Source organism: Cucurbita moschata, unplaced genomic scaffold, assembly GCF_002738365.1.
Source record: "Cucurbita moschata cultivar Rifu unplaced genomic scaffold, Cmos_1.0 Cmo_Scf00043, whole genome shotgun sequence".
Taxonomy (NCBI): domain Eukaryota; kingdom Viridiplantae; phylum Streptophyta; class Magnoliopsida; order Cucurbitales; family Cucurbitaceae; genus Cucurbita; species Cucurbita moschata.
Window position 1 is genome coordinate 49,827 of NW_019268559.1, and position 15,833 is coordinate 65,659.

The 15,833-nt window shown below is 40.1% G+C and overlaps 3 protein-coding genes across 3 annotated transcripts; 1 reads left to right on the plus strand and 2 right to left on the minus strand.

Moving 5' to 3' along the window:
- Positions 1–1,043: 1,043 nt before the first annotated feature.
- Positions 1,044–3,196, minus strand: LOC111433878 (galactan beta-1,4-galactosyltransferase GALS3-like). Its single transcript, XM_023071130.1, has 2 exons — positions 1,828–3,196; positions 1,044–1,743 (listed from the first exon to the last, which is right to left on the minus strand). Exons 1-2 carry the CDS (start codon positions 2,985–2,987, stop codon positions 1,398–1,400), a joined length of 1,506 nt encoding a protein of 501 aa, XP_022926898.1. The 5' UTR covers positions 2,988–3,196; the 3' UTR covers positions 1,044–1,397.
- Positions 3,197–5,031: 1,835 nt separating this feature from the next.
- On the minus strand, positions 5,032–8,602 carry LOC111433556. The gene is made up of 7 exons (XM_023070627.1): positions 7,691–8,602; positions 7,388–7,506; positions 6,645–7,304; positions 5,985–6,420; positions 5,764–5,902; positions 5,602–5,692; positions 5,032–5,506 (listed from the first exon to the last, which is right to left on the minus strand). Exons 1-7 carry the CDS (start codon positions 8,600–8,602, stop codon positions 5,383–5,385), a joined length of 2,481 nt encoding a protein of 826 aa, XP_022926395.1. The 3' UTR covers positions 5,032–5,382.
- An 860-nt stretch (positions 8,603–9,462) lies between these two features.
- Positions 9,463–13,267, plus strand: LOC111433888. Its single transcript, XM_023071148.1, has 3 exons — positions 9,463–9,687; positions 9,808–9,945; positions 12,932–13,267. Exons 1-3 carry the CDS (start codon positions 9,597–9,599, stop codon positions 12,946–12,948), a joined length of 246 nt encoding a protein of 81 aa, XP_022926916.1. The 5' UTR covers positions 9,463–9,596; the 3' UTR covers positions 12,949–13,267.
- Positions 13,268–15,833: the final 2,566 nt, after the last annotated feature.

A 15,833-nucleotide genomic window follows, 5' to 3' on the forward strand; every position in this document is an offset into this window, starting at 1 on the left:
TTTCTTATTACTCTACAAAGGCCCATGGGCTCTATTTTCTTATTACTCTACAAATTAATTCGTACTTTTTTTTTTTCTTTTCGTTCATGAATTTTATATTTAGATGCATTTCGGTTTTTTGAGATTTCAATTTTATGGAATAAAAAGAATATTGACAAGTTTGTATTTTTGAAAAGTATCTCTCCCAACTTTCAAATAATTTTTTAGAGGTTATCTGGACGCAACTGACGCCGGAAAGCTACTGGTAAACGCAGATGGCGCGATTAAACTCACACTCTACGACTCAAGCTCAACTCAAGTATGTACTCACCATAATTAGTGAGATGCTCCTTCTGGTTTTCTGCTTCTTTGTCCACCTCCAATGAGATTTCAGAATGAGATTTCAGAATGGTCATTTCATCGAACCAACCCTTCTCACTTTCCCCCACCACTAATAATCAATTTCATTTCTTTTTCAAAATCTTCAAATCAAAGTTTGTTACTCAAAGGACACCACCGCCCAATTTGACGCTGTCCCAGCAATAATTCAACCCTCTTACTCTTCTAGCCCCCATGCTACATTATTATTATTATTATTATTATTATTATTATTATTATTATTATTATTATTATTATTAGTATTACTTCTGCTGGACTTCTAGAAAGCTACTAATTATATTATTTAGTTTTCTGTTCCTTCACTACACCATTATTCAGTTTCCTAAATTTTATATTATTTTAAAATGAGAGATAAAAAAAAAAAAAAAAAAAAAAAAAAAAAAAAAAAAAAAAAAAAAAAAANAAAAAAAAAAAAAAAACGGAATACGCATGGCTGGGAATGGGAAACACACAGAATTATTATTATAATAAACCCAGAAAGAAAGTTGAACCTGGGATTCCTTGAACTCGAAGCGGCAGACCAATACCCAATTATGAAAGCAGTAGAAAAGACATTCGCATATTATTTAATTAGCTTACTCGTTATTTAATAACCCATTCTGGTTGTCATTATTCGAAACCCAAAACTCTCGTCTACTTTTTTATGACTAAAATTAAGAGGATGATTAAACAATCCCATCTTTATGGACCAAAACTAAACATAATTGAAACGCATTACAGACCCCTTCCTTTCCCTTTTGTTTGCGTGGGATGCCGACATCACCCATCTCCTCTTTCTCTATACTACACACAATGGAATGTGGCTTCATCATAATTTCTGTTTTTATTTGTGATGTAAAATTTTAATTTAAGCTCAAAAAAAAAAAAAAAAAGAGTAAACAAAATAATTACAACCAATGCCCCCACCCTTCTAATCCTCCTCCTGCCCCCAAACATATATTTTTAGTTCTATGAAAAAAACGAAGAGTTGATGTGAAGAAAGAAAGAACGAACGAAAGAAAGAAAGAAATGAGAACTAATTATTGGCGCGTGGCCTGTAACCTGGTACCGATCATTTTAAGCTCGAATCTCTTGACGGCGGGGGCGACGAGGCGCATGGTGGTGTCCAACACATGGGGGGTGTTGTCGAGAGTAAGCTGGGTTTGATTGGAAAGGGAGCGGCAGGGCTCCCTCCTCTGCGCAATGGTGCCATGGTAATGGAAGTATTTTATGATCCTGTCCGTCTTGTGTGTGGACTTCCCGGCTACGTTCTCCGACATGTGCACCCCCGTCGCATACACCATCCGCGGCTGCACTGCGTACTTCCTGTCCCTCCTTATTCCCCTTTTCACATCCTTGTATACCAGCTTCTCAAACCCCCACTTCCTGCCACCCAATGCAACCACACTATTCATTATTCAATTCCTTAACTATAATTAATTAATCACTGCGTCTATGTCTAATTCGTACCTGTAGGTTCTCCCCGCATCCTCTGTCAGACACGTCTTGCTGTTCATCGGCATCTGCTCAATTGTAAACTGGGAGTACTCTGAAAGCGAATCCAGAACTGATTTTATGGTGTTCTTCGGCGGCACGAAGATGAACTCATCCACGTCGAAGAAGAACATCCACTTCGCCATAAACTTGTACCGATGCAAACAGTCATTCACCACCATGAATTGGTTGTGATAGTATCCATCGAACCTTTCCTCCTCCCTGATGTCCTGCAATGTCACATACCCCAATTCCATCCATGGCTTTAAAACTTCCAGCACCTCATCATGAACCCCGCCCGCATCATGTATTACAAAGTGGGATCTGGCCCCGAATAGCCTGATATGGTATGCCAACCACTCTCTCACTCTCTGGGGGCTCAAGTTCCCATACAGAGACGACCCACAGTAGAGATAGTCGTATTTGGGCTTCGATGTGAAAAGGGAAGCGTTCATTCCACCGGGGGTTTCTGTTAGAACCTCAATCGTGTCGGTAAGGTTGATGTCGCGGTCGCCGCCACCGGAAGTGGAGGCATAGAGAACCAATTTTCCACCCTGGTTGTCGGCATTAACAGGGTGAGGAAAAGTGCAATTGACGACGACGACGGTGTAAACGCGACCGTAGCCCCAGTCGGGAAGGATCTTGAAGGCGGAGGCGTTGATGGGATTAGAGGGGTGGAGGCGAGGAATCCACTGGCATTGGAAAGTGGGACGCCCAAAGACGTGAAGAGGCTTGGAGGCTAAACCAACAATGGCAAAGTTGTGGAGGCCGCCTCTGTAAGCACCCATAGTAATGAAGTTATAAGCAGCAGCACCGTAAGGGTGAAAAGCGCGGCGGAGAACGCCATTGGGAAGCAGCTGATCTGTTGGAGGGGAGGGGATGAGAGTTGGAGGGGGTACAGAAGAACGGAGTGTTGCTGATAGAGAAGATGGAGGAGGAGGAGGAAGAGGAGGGGAATCTCGGGCGGCGGAGCAGGAACGGAGATCTGCGATAGAGAGCGTGAAACGAGAAGGAAGGAACTGGAGGAGAGTAGCGAGAGCACAGAGAAGGAGGAGAGCGGAAAGAAAAAGCTTGAGTTCCGCAGCATAGCTAAAAAAAACTCCGACATACATCCTCTTTTCTCGGTCTTTCGCCATGGTAGGAGAAAGAGAGAGAGAAGAAAGGGAATCTGAGGTTGTGATGGGAAGCAGAGCCCAGTTGGGGTTGGGTTGGAGTTTTTAGGGAAGAAGGTTCGCTGCGATGCTCTTGAATATGTGATCTGTAAAGGTGAAAGCAAACGGGAGAGAGAAGGAAAGAAGAGGAAGGGTTGGGTTGGCAACGGGGGTGGGGATGGGGATGGGGATGGGGTTGGGGTTGGGGTTGGGGTTGGGATCTTATTAATAATTGTGATGTTCTGTTTTTTTTGTGGGTTTGAGAGGAAGAAGGAAAGAGCCCCTCCGTCTCCTTTACTTACTTTGTATTTACTGATTGACGCCGCTAGAGAGAGAAAGAGTGCGCGTTGAAAAGTAAGAAGGGGAGAAAAGAAAAAGGCAGGTGAGGCTGGCAATGGAATTTAGTGCTCAGGGGTCATTTACTAATTACCCTTCATTTCATTGATTTCGCCTTAACCCTTTCCTTTTCCATGGAATAATCAAGCCCTCCCACTCTTTCCTTTACCGTCACCATCATGCTCATCTTCTTCGGTAAATGGTAAAGGATCAAGGGTCAAGGATCAAGGGTCAAGGGTCAAGGGTCAAGGGTCAAGGGTAAATGGTAAATGGTAAATGGTAAATGGTAAAGGTCAGAGGAGGACCTAAAAGAAAATAGTATAAGAGATGGAGGGTGTGAGGTGCAAAATTGGGAATAGAATGATTCGGTGGCGAGATGTTAAGGGTGCGCGTCAATGTCATCCAGTTCGGAATTGGGCCCCCCCCCCCCCACACCCAACCTTGTGCTGTAAATCCGAAGCGGCAGAGGAACCTCTACTTAACGCGTGCCCCTCTCTCATTTTCCCACTACATGCCGCCACGGGATTGATCTGCCTCGTCGGTGCTCCAAAATTCTATTTACCTTTCACTTCTGTTTCTTATACAGATTACCCCCAACGCATTTCAAATATCCTTCATGTTTCTCTACATCTCCCCATTTCTCTGAAACTGTACCACGTTCTTACAAATACTTTTCTAAATAATCACATCTGTCATATTGCTTTTAAAATACAACTTTTATTTTAAATTTATTATTAAAAACAATACAATATATTAAAATAAATCAATAAATAATACACCCTCTGTTTCAAACAAACAATAATTAAAAATAAGGCCTGTACACTGGCTAATCATTAACAGTCCAACCTTTCAAACTTTTATTATTATTATAATATTACACAATATGATATAATTTAATTCAATTCCAGAACAGGCAGGCAGGAGTGAAGTGAGGAGACCCCGATCTCAGTTTTTCACCGTATTCAAACATGTTTCACTTTCATTCTACTTCTTATTTTGTCCCTTCATATAAATTCATGGAGAAGATAAATGAATATTTTCTCCTTAACACAATAATTAATTGTATAATGGAACAAGTGAGATGGGTGGAGTTTTGACATAAGAGTTAAGGAACAGCCACATTTTCGAGTGCATAATTGTTAATAAAGAAAATTTAAGAAGGGAGTGGTTCACGTCCATCTACTTTGCCTACTTTTATTCTCAACTTTATACAAATTATTAACTATAACCTACCATTTTAGTTTAAGGAGTCTGAGTTATTTTATTTTAGTGTATATACTTTATTCAAACTTAATTAAAAAAAATATATCTATATGATTCTTTTATTTTACAAAAACCCAATATTTATTTGTTTTTACCAAAATTGTATCTACCTTCTTTCTTATAATATGAATACTACCAAACTGATTCTTAATGATCATAGGGTTGTGGTCAACCATGCACACTTTATTATATATATAGTTTTTTTTTTTTTTGTTCCTTCACAATTTAATTTTTATCAATTAACTCCTGGAAACATTAAAAGTTATTGTAATTCATCGATGTATTTGACAAAATAATAACTTACTCGTTTTTGTACCTATAAACTTAAAATTTACTCATCTTGATCAATTGGGCCAAGGTTTCACACAAACCTATCTACGATATCATTATAAGTATAATTAAAAACAAACAAACACTGAAACGGTCTCGTATTACAATATTTCTCCTCCAAATAACTTACACACAGTACAATATTCACAAGTAGAAGATAAAATACAAAATGACTAGTTACAAAGCATACAAGATGGTATGTGCATTTTGGATAAAGAAAAGAACAAAACCCAAAAGAGATGAGAGAAAAAAAAAAGGAAAAAAAGAGAAAAAAAGAGAAGGGTTTGTTGTTGGGTTGAAGGTAGTCGCAGAGAGCAGTGATAAATGATAATGCATGCACAGGGGAAGCGGTGGTTGGCGAGAAGAAAAAAAATAAAAAAAAATAAAATGATGAAGAATGAAGACGGTCCTCTGAAGCAAGAACTCGTTCATCGAAAGCTGCTAATCCTTCCTATGAATGTGCAGTAAAAGAGGCCCGCACGACGTCCTCTATCGGAGCTCCGCAAACTGGACACTTTCCCCCTCGCCATTGCAACTCCTTTGCACATTTCATACAGCAACACATGTGCCCACATCTGCAAAACCCATCATTTTCCACTTCTTCACACAGTTTTTCCTCTAATATCATCAAAATCTTATGTAATATATAATCCAAACTTGGTTAAGTTACCTATACAGCAGTGAGTCAATCTGCATATTGTAGCAAATACAACATTTGCGCTTTCTTGATGATCTCTCTTTACTGGGTTTCCTCCCTCCTCCTGCTATGCCTATTCCGTTAGAAGAATTCAAGCCAAGCATACACTAAAAACTATGACAAAGGTGGACTTACCTGCCGCTGCTTCATGCTTGATTGACTGCTGCAGCATGAGTTGCATGTCCATGCAACATTTTATTGATTTTCTCAGTTCCGACATCTCCCGGTACAATTGCTCCATATGCCCTCTTAAATCGCATATCACTTCCATTTCCTTCGCCATTACAAATTTACAATTGTCAGCCTAACATACTAATCAAGTAAAAGCAGGATTAGGCTTGGGGGGAGCTGCTTACAATGGAAGGATGATGGGTTGTTGAGACGCGGGAAGAGCGTTGGTTGTTGGAGGAAAATTGAGGTGGAAAACGTTGGGGTGAGGAACTGGATGCGCCTCTATTGGAATCTTCACCCATCTCGTTATCCTGATAGCTCAATGAGCTCACCATTGATGGCGATGCCAATTGCAAAGGCGATACAGATTGATCCAAATAATCGCCCCCTTCAGGATATTGACCGCTAACCAAGCTTCTTTCATCTTCTTCTTCGTTATCACTGCTCTTTGGTTGAGTGCGTCCTTCTGAGAAACACCACAGCTCTTCTTCTGCCACATTATCCTCCTCGTTGACCTCATCATATTCTTCGTGTTGCCGAGTTCGCCGCTCTAATCGAGACACCATTAGCTTATCCATTCTTTCACGGAAGCCACTCGATAAACAATTGGATACAGTTTTCCTGCATCCACAATTCAATTTTGGAGCTTCATTGCTTGCAGAGGGGAACATTCATATATAACTAAAGCCATCTGAACAGATGCAAATTCGAGTTATCCCTCAACAAAACAAGGGGAACTTGCTATTGCAGCTCGACTTCCATAACAAATAACAGGCTGCATTGGGTAACAGGATCAAATGCTAATTAACTAGTCAACTTGGGAAACAAGTAAAGAAGTGGTATACCGTTTAATAAGTTGACGTATTTCATCGTTGGCAGAGTTAGAATCGAGCATTTCTTGATACCAAGTTTGCCTGCGGCCTTCCCAATAACTTCGAGGGCGAGAAATATCAGCAAACCAATCGTATCTCGTTCTCTCATAAGTCTCTTCTCTATCTTCCGATCCACTGATTGAATCTGGTGAATCCAAATTCAAATCAGGGGTATCTTGCCATGTGGCCTCCGAAGTTGGAGGATCAAGTTCTTGTTCACGTCCTTGTTCTTCAATTTTCTCCTTGTCATCTCCAGGAATTGGGTTGTCACGTACTGTGTCTATGTTGCTATCTATGGCATTGGCAACGACCTGCTGGTTATCGTTATCGTTAGTATCAACGGCACGAGTTGGATTGTCACGTACTGTGTCTATGCTGCTATCTGTGATGGCATTGGCAACGATCTGCTGGTTATCGTTATCGTTATCATTAGTACCGACGGCATGAATTGGATTGACACATACTGTGTCTATGCTGCTATCTATGGCATTGGCAACCACCTGCTGGTTATCGTTATGGTTATCACTAGTATCGACGGCATGGGTATCTCTATCTGATTGGGTTTTATGGTCATCGTTATCGTTTAGCATCTCGGCAAGCGAGCTTCTTGCACCAACTCCACTAAATTTCTCCCTGCGTGAAGCCAAAATCCTAAGGCATAGGCATTGCAATTGCAAATATAATTAAATCACAAGCTGTCAATTGATTGATTATACCTGAGATGCATGATGGTAGAAGATCTACGATTCTCTCGGGGCATTATTGCAAGATTTGGGTGTTGTTGCTCATCTTCCAATGCCATTCCACGTTTCAGGATTTTAAGCCGAAGTAGCGACTGCAGCATCTCACAACCCAATAATAGTTAGGTGATGTAGTAAAATATATTTTACAAATGCGTGATTCGCTCGATGCAATCATTCAATTTATAAGAATAGTTCGATAAGATGTAATGTAGAACAGTGATCCATGAAGATCAGATATGATAAGAAAGTGATTAAAAAGAAAGAGAGAAATTGGACCTGGATGCGACCACGTTGGGGGAATTTAGAAACGGCTCGACGCTCTACCAACGTGTCGAGCTCCTTTTGCCTGTCCCGCTGGATTTGCAATAGTAAATCGGCGAAGGCCTGGCGTCCTCTGATCCGGGGAGAGCGTAATATACGAGAAAGGCATTTGCGCTCTACTCGCTCTCTGAGAATCAGAGCGGAACGCGAGGAGGATTCATTTGAGTGGTCGTTGTCATCGACACAAGATGGATGGGTAGGTTTCGCAGCCGTGAGTGTCAATCTCCTGATGATATCAACCACGCGCACCTTCTCGCTTTCTCCAGCGTCCGAACTATGGCTTTGCCTGGAAGAGGGTGGAGAACTGGAAGTTGTTCTGCTGGAATGCCAATCTGCAAAGCCGTCCTCGCTCACGGGCCCTGCATCGAAACTCTCGTCCTCGAAATCCCCTGCTGCTCCCACAGAGCACGCTTGCTCCGTATCCGTGGTATTCTCTAATTCCACAGCTTGCTTGCTGTTGGCGTTTGTGTTCGCATTCAAACTGACGTTGGAGGAAACATTTAGCCTCTTCTCCCATATCTGAACCAGAGAAGATGCTCCAAGTTTAGAGGTTCCCTCGTCCGTTTCAGGAGGAGCAGGAGGCGTTGGTGTCTGTGGGGCTTTTGCGGAAGTGTGTTGAGAGGCAATGGTAGATAAGGCTCGTTGAAGCTGTTTGGCAGCACATCGGCTGGGAGCGGGATTGTGATTTTGATTTGGGGTGATTGAAATGCAATCGTTGAGGCGATCCATGACCAAACTCTTGAGGTTGCTGCGAAAACGAGCAGCATGGGTGGCAGCGACATTGGCGTCTCGGCGGTTACGGTCTCTTCTGTGCACGCAGCGGAAGGGCGAGGAGGAGGAAGAAAACTCGACCTGCGAAGAAGCCATGGTGGGGAGGGGGAGGGGGAGGGAAGGGAAGGGATGGGAAGGGAGGGGAAGGGTGGAGGATGGGCAATGAATAATCAACACCTCATGGAAGGACGAGGTGAAGAAGAAGGTGGGGCGAGGGAATTAGTATTACTATTATTATGATTATTATGATTACTATGAATTTTGGGTTGGGAGGGAAATATGCGAAACCAATCCAGAAGAGGTAAAAAGAAGATACGAGGAGAGTGGGAATGGGAATGAGATGGTAATGGGAATGAGATGGTAATGGGAATGGAATGAGGAGAGAAACACCATTTTGAGGGTTATAAAATGGCAATCAGTGGCACAGGCTGAAAGCGTAAGCCTAAATTAAGGATCCACCAACGGAATGGGAAACGATCCCCACAAACAAAATAGGAACAACAAATAACTCTGACCAACCACATAACCAACACATGTTTCTGTCTCTGACTCGTGAAGAAGAAGAAGAAGAAGAAGAAGAAGAAGACGAAGACGAAGAAGAAGAGGAAGAGGAAGAGGAAGAGGAAGCGTTGGTTTTCAGCCGTTGAGGGAGGGAGACCTCAGCAGGGCATGACGCGGGAGGAGCTCAAGCAACCAACCCCTTTGGTTGCGGCTTAATTGGCCTTCCAAGTTTCAACTAACAAAAGCATTAACTTTAATTAGCTTCCATTCCCCAATATTATTATTATTATTTTCCACAACGTATACCCTCACCCCTTCCTAACTTCACAAAAACCTTCCCCCTCCTTAAAATGCATTTTTTTTAACCAATCAAAATTGTATATTTTTATCCCATTTTTTGAAACTCTAATATTTAATAATATAAATTATTTTAAATGTTATATTCTCCTAAAATAAAAGTATTAATAAGAAGAAGTCCGGAGGGTTGAAGCCTGATTATATAGCGAACTGAAAAGTGGAGGGAGGGAGATCGCGCTTCCGGCCAAGGAGTCAACAACACAACACAGAGTCGATTCGATTTAATTAGAAGATGGCATGGAGTGCGACGATGATCGGAGCCCTTCTGGGGCTTGGCACTCAGATGTATTCCAATGCTCTCCGTAAACTCCCTTACATGCGCCGTACGTCCATCTCTAAATACAAAAACAAAAACCCTAACCTTCTCCTTTCCCTATCAGATTCTTCACATCTCTTCCACTGTTTTCGATTTCTAACATTGACTCCATCTTCTTATTTTGCAGATCCCTGGGAGCACGTGGTTGGAATGGGATTGGGAGCCGTCTTCGTCGATCAGCTCGTCAAATGGGACGCTAAGCTCCAGGAGGACCTTGACAAGATGCTCGAGAAGGCCAAAGCTGCCAACGAGCGCCGTTACTTTGGTCTTTTTCTTCTCCTATCATCTAATTTTGTTACCGTTCCTCCTAAATTTCCTTTGCTCCCCTACCATTGCCATTGCTTTTATACGATTGCAAATTTCGATTGCCGCTCTTATTCATTTATCTAGTCCGCCGATTGGCGCTAGGTTTTCATGCCTAACAAATATCGTCTCATTTTTTTCCGCCACCAAGATATAAACTTATTGTGCCACTTCCTGCGTTATGTTTTGTGTGGTTGTACGGTTTGGTCGATGTTTTATGATTTTTTTAAAGAAACAATTCCATTCCATTGATTGAAACTTACAAAAGGATGTAGTATCCATGATTTTTTTGAAAGGCCTCCCCAATTTACAAATTGGGAGGTATAACTGAAGTAAAAATATTAGACAGTTTCTAAATCTCGTATTTTTTGCGATTGTTCTTTGATTTCCTTCTTTTCACAAATTCCAAAAAAAAGTCAGTGATGAGGTTTTTCCATAGTAGGGTTTTTGCATTCTTTTAGAGATGTTACGTTAAGGTTGTGTCCAATAGATCCTATATCTCCTTAGAAAATGTGAGATGTCATCCAAAGATATTGAGAATCGTCATCTAGAAATTTTGAGCACATGTGCATGGCATAAATAAGTGGATTTGTGATTCGTTTTTTTTTCTTGCATAATAAACACCAATTTGGAAATAGAGTCACGTAAGACATTCTTTTTTTGAAGATTTTCATTTGTGCTCATGACTTTATGCACTATTTCTCAAAGGAAGTACTTCACTTTTTTAGGGTGATCTCCTTTCCATATTGTCTTTCCTAGCATGGAATTTATTGGTTCTTCTTTTTCCCCTAAGTCCATCATCAAAGATTTTGTAGAGAAGCTTCCGTCAACACTGGAAAGCCAAGTCAATGAGTCTACTTCATTTGACAATACAACTGGGGAAAGGCTGAGACTTAATTCGGCCAATTCCATTGCTTTGTCATCCTTTAGGTTCATACCAAGCTTTAGGTCCCAAAATTTGTTGATAACATTCCATATTTCTTTGGTCGTGGCTCTTTTACTGTGAGAAAGTCTGTACAAAAGTGTATACTGCAAGGCTAGCATGGTGTTTTCAATATATGGGTCGGTCTATAATAATGTGCTTCTTCCATCACACGCCCTATGGTGAATTCAATTGGTGATGAGGTTTTGATGTTTCTTTATATACTTCCAGGCCCGATGTAGGAATATATTTAGCCTTTATAAGTTTTCTCCGCAGGACATTTTCAATGTTTATAACTTTTGAAGGATCAGAAGAGGATAATCATCTGTTCTTGGATTGGAATATTTTGGGGCCAATGGTTCGTTAATTCTGTGTTAGATCACAATTACATAGAAACTCCCCATTGCAATTAATAAGATAGATTGACTAGTTTAGATGCACAAATCCTTATGTAGAGATTTCCGACTAGAGATCATGTGCAGTACAATTTCTAGAACCATACATTACAAGGGTTCTGTTGTTTCTTTCTATCCGAATAGATCACGAGGGAATTTGATGCCTTATCCAAAGCTTGTTTTTCCTCTAAACCATTCACTCGGATTAAGGCAGTAGTTTCTTGATATATTTGATTAATCGCATAGATTAATCTTGATTAGTTAAGTTAGTTTTGTTTTACTGTTGTCGATTTTTAAGTTGGTTTTTTTAGGCTTCAGTTGTTGGCCACGGTATAAATGCAGTCCTCATGAAGGTCCGCCAGAATTCAGTGGCCTAAAAGAGTAATTGATATCCATGTGGGGAAATTCAAGTCCTATGGCTCACATGGCTACTTCAGTTTAAGAAAAAGTGTCTTTCCTTCCCTCAAAGATGCTTCTTTGCACACTGCTACTTGCTATCCTCAATTCTAAGTTTATAACTATCTTACCAAGGGCTCACATATACTTACTCTGTGAAAACCTCCTACAGTGGAGATCCCACGTTTGTGTGCAAAAGCTCCAAGAGCCTTTGATGGATGTATTTTCCTGGTTAGATTCAAAAGCCTCGGGAACGTCTTGTGGAGAGGGTCATATGCAGCTATATCTACTTCTAAACTACAAGCTGGTGGTTAAACCGCTGTCTACAGAACTTCTTGGTCTTTGGATATGACAGGCTCCTGACATAGTGATATTTAATAATAGATTTTTGGGGCCTCTGGAGAGTGAGTAGAAAAGTCCCTCTGTCCATGATCTTAACTTGGTGGAGCCATATTTTGTCACCACGACATTCTTTCAAAGGCTTCTTTTTCCACATGAAATCCCCACATCCACTTTGCAAGAAGTTTTTGGTTCTTTGTTTAAAATTACCGATGACAAACCTCCCAATTCATTGATTGTTCCTTCCTCCAGTTCACAAGATGACAACCACCGAAATTGTTTGCTCCCTTCAATGGAAGTCCCTAAATAGCTTTTCAATCGAGTATATTATATTATTGGGCTCAAAGAACAAGGACATGTAGTAAATGGTGATACTTGAATTTGTTGTTCAATTTGTAAAAATTGTGATCTTTAGGTCAAACTTGGCTCAATCAGTTTGTTTGAGGGGGTAGGAATTTACTTCTCCCCAAATCTTTTTTCCTCATTTCTTCTGTACAGGAGGCTTGTCTGTGTGTAAATTTGAATCAGCCTAGTGGTGACGTCTCCATCTAAATAAAAGATGCAGTTTCTATTTGGGGAGCATTAGAGGAAATCCCAAAATTCGATAAGATTGAAATTTCAAATTAAATGTATAGTGCGGGTCGTTCTAGCTGCAAACAAACATTAAAAAAAAAAAAAAAAAAAAAAAAAAAAAAAAAAAAAAAAAAAAAAAGAATAGTGTGATTTTCTCAATAAAAAAAATCAGGGTTGTAACGTGCTTTTCTTATTCTATCATTTGCTGCCGAGGATACCCTTCTATCTGCGTTGTTTTTTTTTTAGCGTTTTCTATTTTTCAATTTGGTAATTTAATGAGCCTTCTCTGTGTATTTATAAGGTAAATTTTCCATCAATTGCAGATGACGACGACGATTGATTGTGAAAGCCTTGCTATGGATGCGGCTTTTCTATAAGAAGTCAACTGTGTTCACTTTTTGTTTTTCTTTATCAATTTTTTAAATAGAAGTCACCCATGTTTTCAGAGAATGAGGTTGTGTTGAGCCTCTTTGTCAGTTATGGACGCACTTTTCTGAAATATTTGAACATTCCTAGTTTTTGTTGGGTAGCTCCTTTGTTTCTGCTCAACAGAAACTTATTAGGAAGGGTACTGTTTAAGTTCTGAAATAATAAGGAATTACCATTTGTGTAATATTATCAGCTGATGGTCTCTCCCTCTAAGTTTTAACTTAATTCCATTTCATAGACGTCCAAGTTGGTCATCCTTGCTATCCGACGTCTACATTCTTGTAAATCTAGCCATGGCATATGAGAACTTTTTGTTATGTTTCTTCAGATGATAGAACGGAGTTGGATAAAACTTTCTGGGGGCTGTTAATCCTAAGTAGCAAGTGTGTACAAGTCCTTGAAAGGCTAACTGATCTGGTTATTTATCTATGTAGCAAACACGTATCAGACTGTCAGAACAATGGGAATACAACCTTGACCATGGTTGGACAAGTTTCTTTTCCACCTAAACTTTTACGTGGAGTAAGCTTCATGACTTAGGAAGTGTAGAGTAATGAGAATTTAAGTTTGTTTCTGATTTTCCTTTTCCTTGTTTTTGGACAAAAGTTGCATCTCTTGAAATGCCATGCCTACCAGAAAGCAATTAGTGTGGAATTCTGCTGATTCAAATATAATTTATTAGATAAAATACTATTAGTCATTGCAAAAATTGATGGTTTGATCTTTCGCGGATCTATCTTTAAAACCATTTTTTCCTTGTGGATTTGCTAAAAATTTAGGTGGGCTTTGCATCCAACAATGGTGGAAGTATTTATATTTTTGGCAAGGTTAATATTCTCTCTTCCTCCACTCGCATAAGATATTCTTGGCTTTCCTGTCACCTTGTATCTAAGATGTATGGCCTTGACAAAAAATTTTGAGATTGAATCTTTTCACTCTTTAAGTTGTTGAACTCAAAATAGATAAGAAATATACACATTTTTTTTGGCTTCTCCAAAAAAAAAAAACATTATTTACCCATCTATGGTTCTTAAAAAAAAAAAAAAAATAATAAAAAGGACCCCATCTACGGTATAACTCTTAATCATACGATAACTGCTACAAGAAAACAAGTTTATATCTAGGCACATGTGCAAATGCCCAATCCAACGAAAATATAAAGTGTTTAATCAATGAGATTGGGGAAGAGGGAGCTTTCTCCTAAAGCCATTTCCTTTGCAAGTGTCGTCCTAATAATGGCTCCACGAAAAGAATTTCCATTACTAATTAAAGACACAAGAAAAAAGCGTACTGTGTTTGAGCTCTGCTATTCAAAGTATAAAATATAGTCTTCAGCTGTACAAGTTTTGAGACGTATAGTGACCAGTGGGTTCAGTAACTTGTATGCCATTATTTAACTTGGCTTTGTTATTGGTTCCTTGTTTTTTTTTTTTTTTTTTCTCTTATCTCCCATCAGCAAGTCCTGAGAGTCGGCTAATTGCTAGAAGGCAAAACACTGTATCTGTGTGTGTGAGAGAGAATATTTAGAAAGCAAAGCCATAAACAACATGTATAAAGCATCCCTCCAATGAAAGATTACTAAAGAAGTCCTACGCGTCTTGCATGCCTTTTCTTTTTTATTATTTCACCTCTATCTCTCTTGTAATATATATTGCTTGTATTGTGAGTTGTCTGTGTGTGAGAGGGGCATTATAAGCGAGTCTGTTGCTGGGCTGGTTTTAGAACCATGGGCGTATTCATGCTAAGCCTCACGGGCGTCCTGTATCTGGTTTTGGTTTGGGGTATCGTGTGCGAGTGTGAGAGCAGGAGTAGTAGTAGTCTGGCTTTGGCTGTGTCGTCTCTCAAAAGGAAAAACATGAAACTTGCAGTTGCAGGTTACGGTTGCAGGAAATCAGGCAAAGCCACGTCCAACACCTTCCACTTTGGTGCACTGAGGTCATGCCACCAACACAGCCTCTTCAATGCCCGCCAACATGAAGTCCCAAGCGGTCCAAACCCCATTTCAAATAGATGATCCATCCATAACATGTCCAACCTTAGTTACCTCCTTACGGGCGGGACTTCATCACATACTCCAAGCGTGTATTCATCCACACCCATTCAACATTATCTGCAATTTGATGTCCGAGTAGAGAGAAAGGGGTCATTGCCGCTGAGCGAGGCCAGGCAGAGGCAATCTGCGAAGCCAAATCTTAACTCATTTATTGAGTTGACAAACTCTCAGCATGATCACATTGGATAGATAGAGAACAATAGATATGAGGAGACATTATGATGGTACTGGGCATGGGTGAAACCACTGAAAAGTAAAGTGCTCCTCGATGATTTTACTTTGGTGTTACATGTCTACTAATTTTCATTTTTGTTCATCCCGAACTACACTTCACTGAACGAGTTACAACTGTAATACCATTTGTATCTTCACTAGAAATCGGCTTTGGATTTATATTTCCATTAACATGGCTTGTATCTATAGTTATTCAAAATTATTCTTATGCTAGTTTTTGTGTGGGGCAAATAACCTCCTTAATGAAAAGGGAAAAGCAAAACAGGATAAGGGATCCCCAAGGCAAAGCTATGTGGATATTGATAAACGCTCCATGCATCCACCAAGCATGGTTTTGCGTGTAAAGTCGAGTACTAACATCGGCATACAAAGCAACAGTGAATGTGAAGGGTCCCTTTCTCTCAACTTTTTCATTTACCAAAATACCCCACTCTTTCTCTAACCTTACCTTCATAAGATTACAAGTACCAATTCCATAATTGGTTCAAACTTTAAAGGGGGGGGGGGGG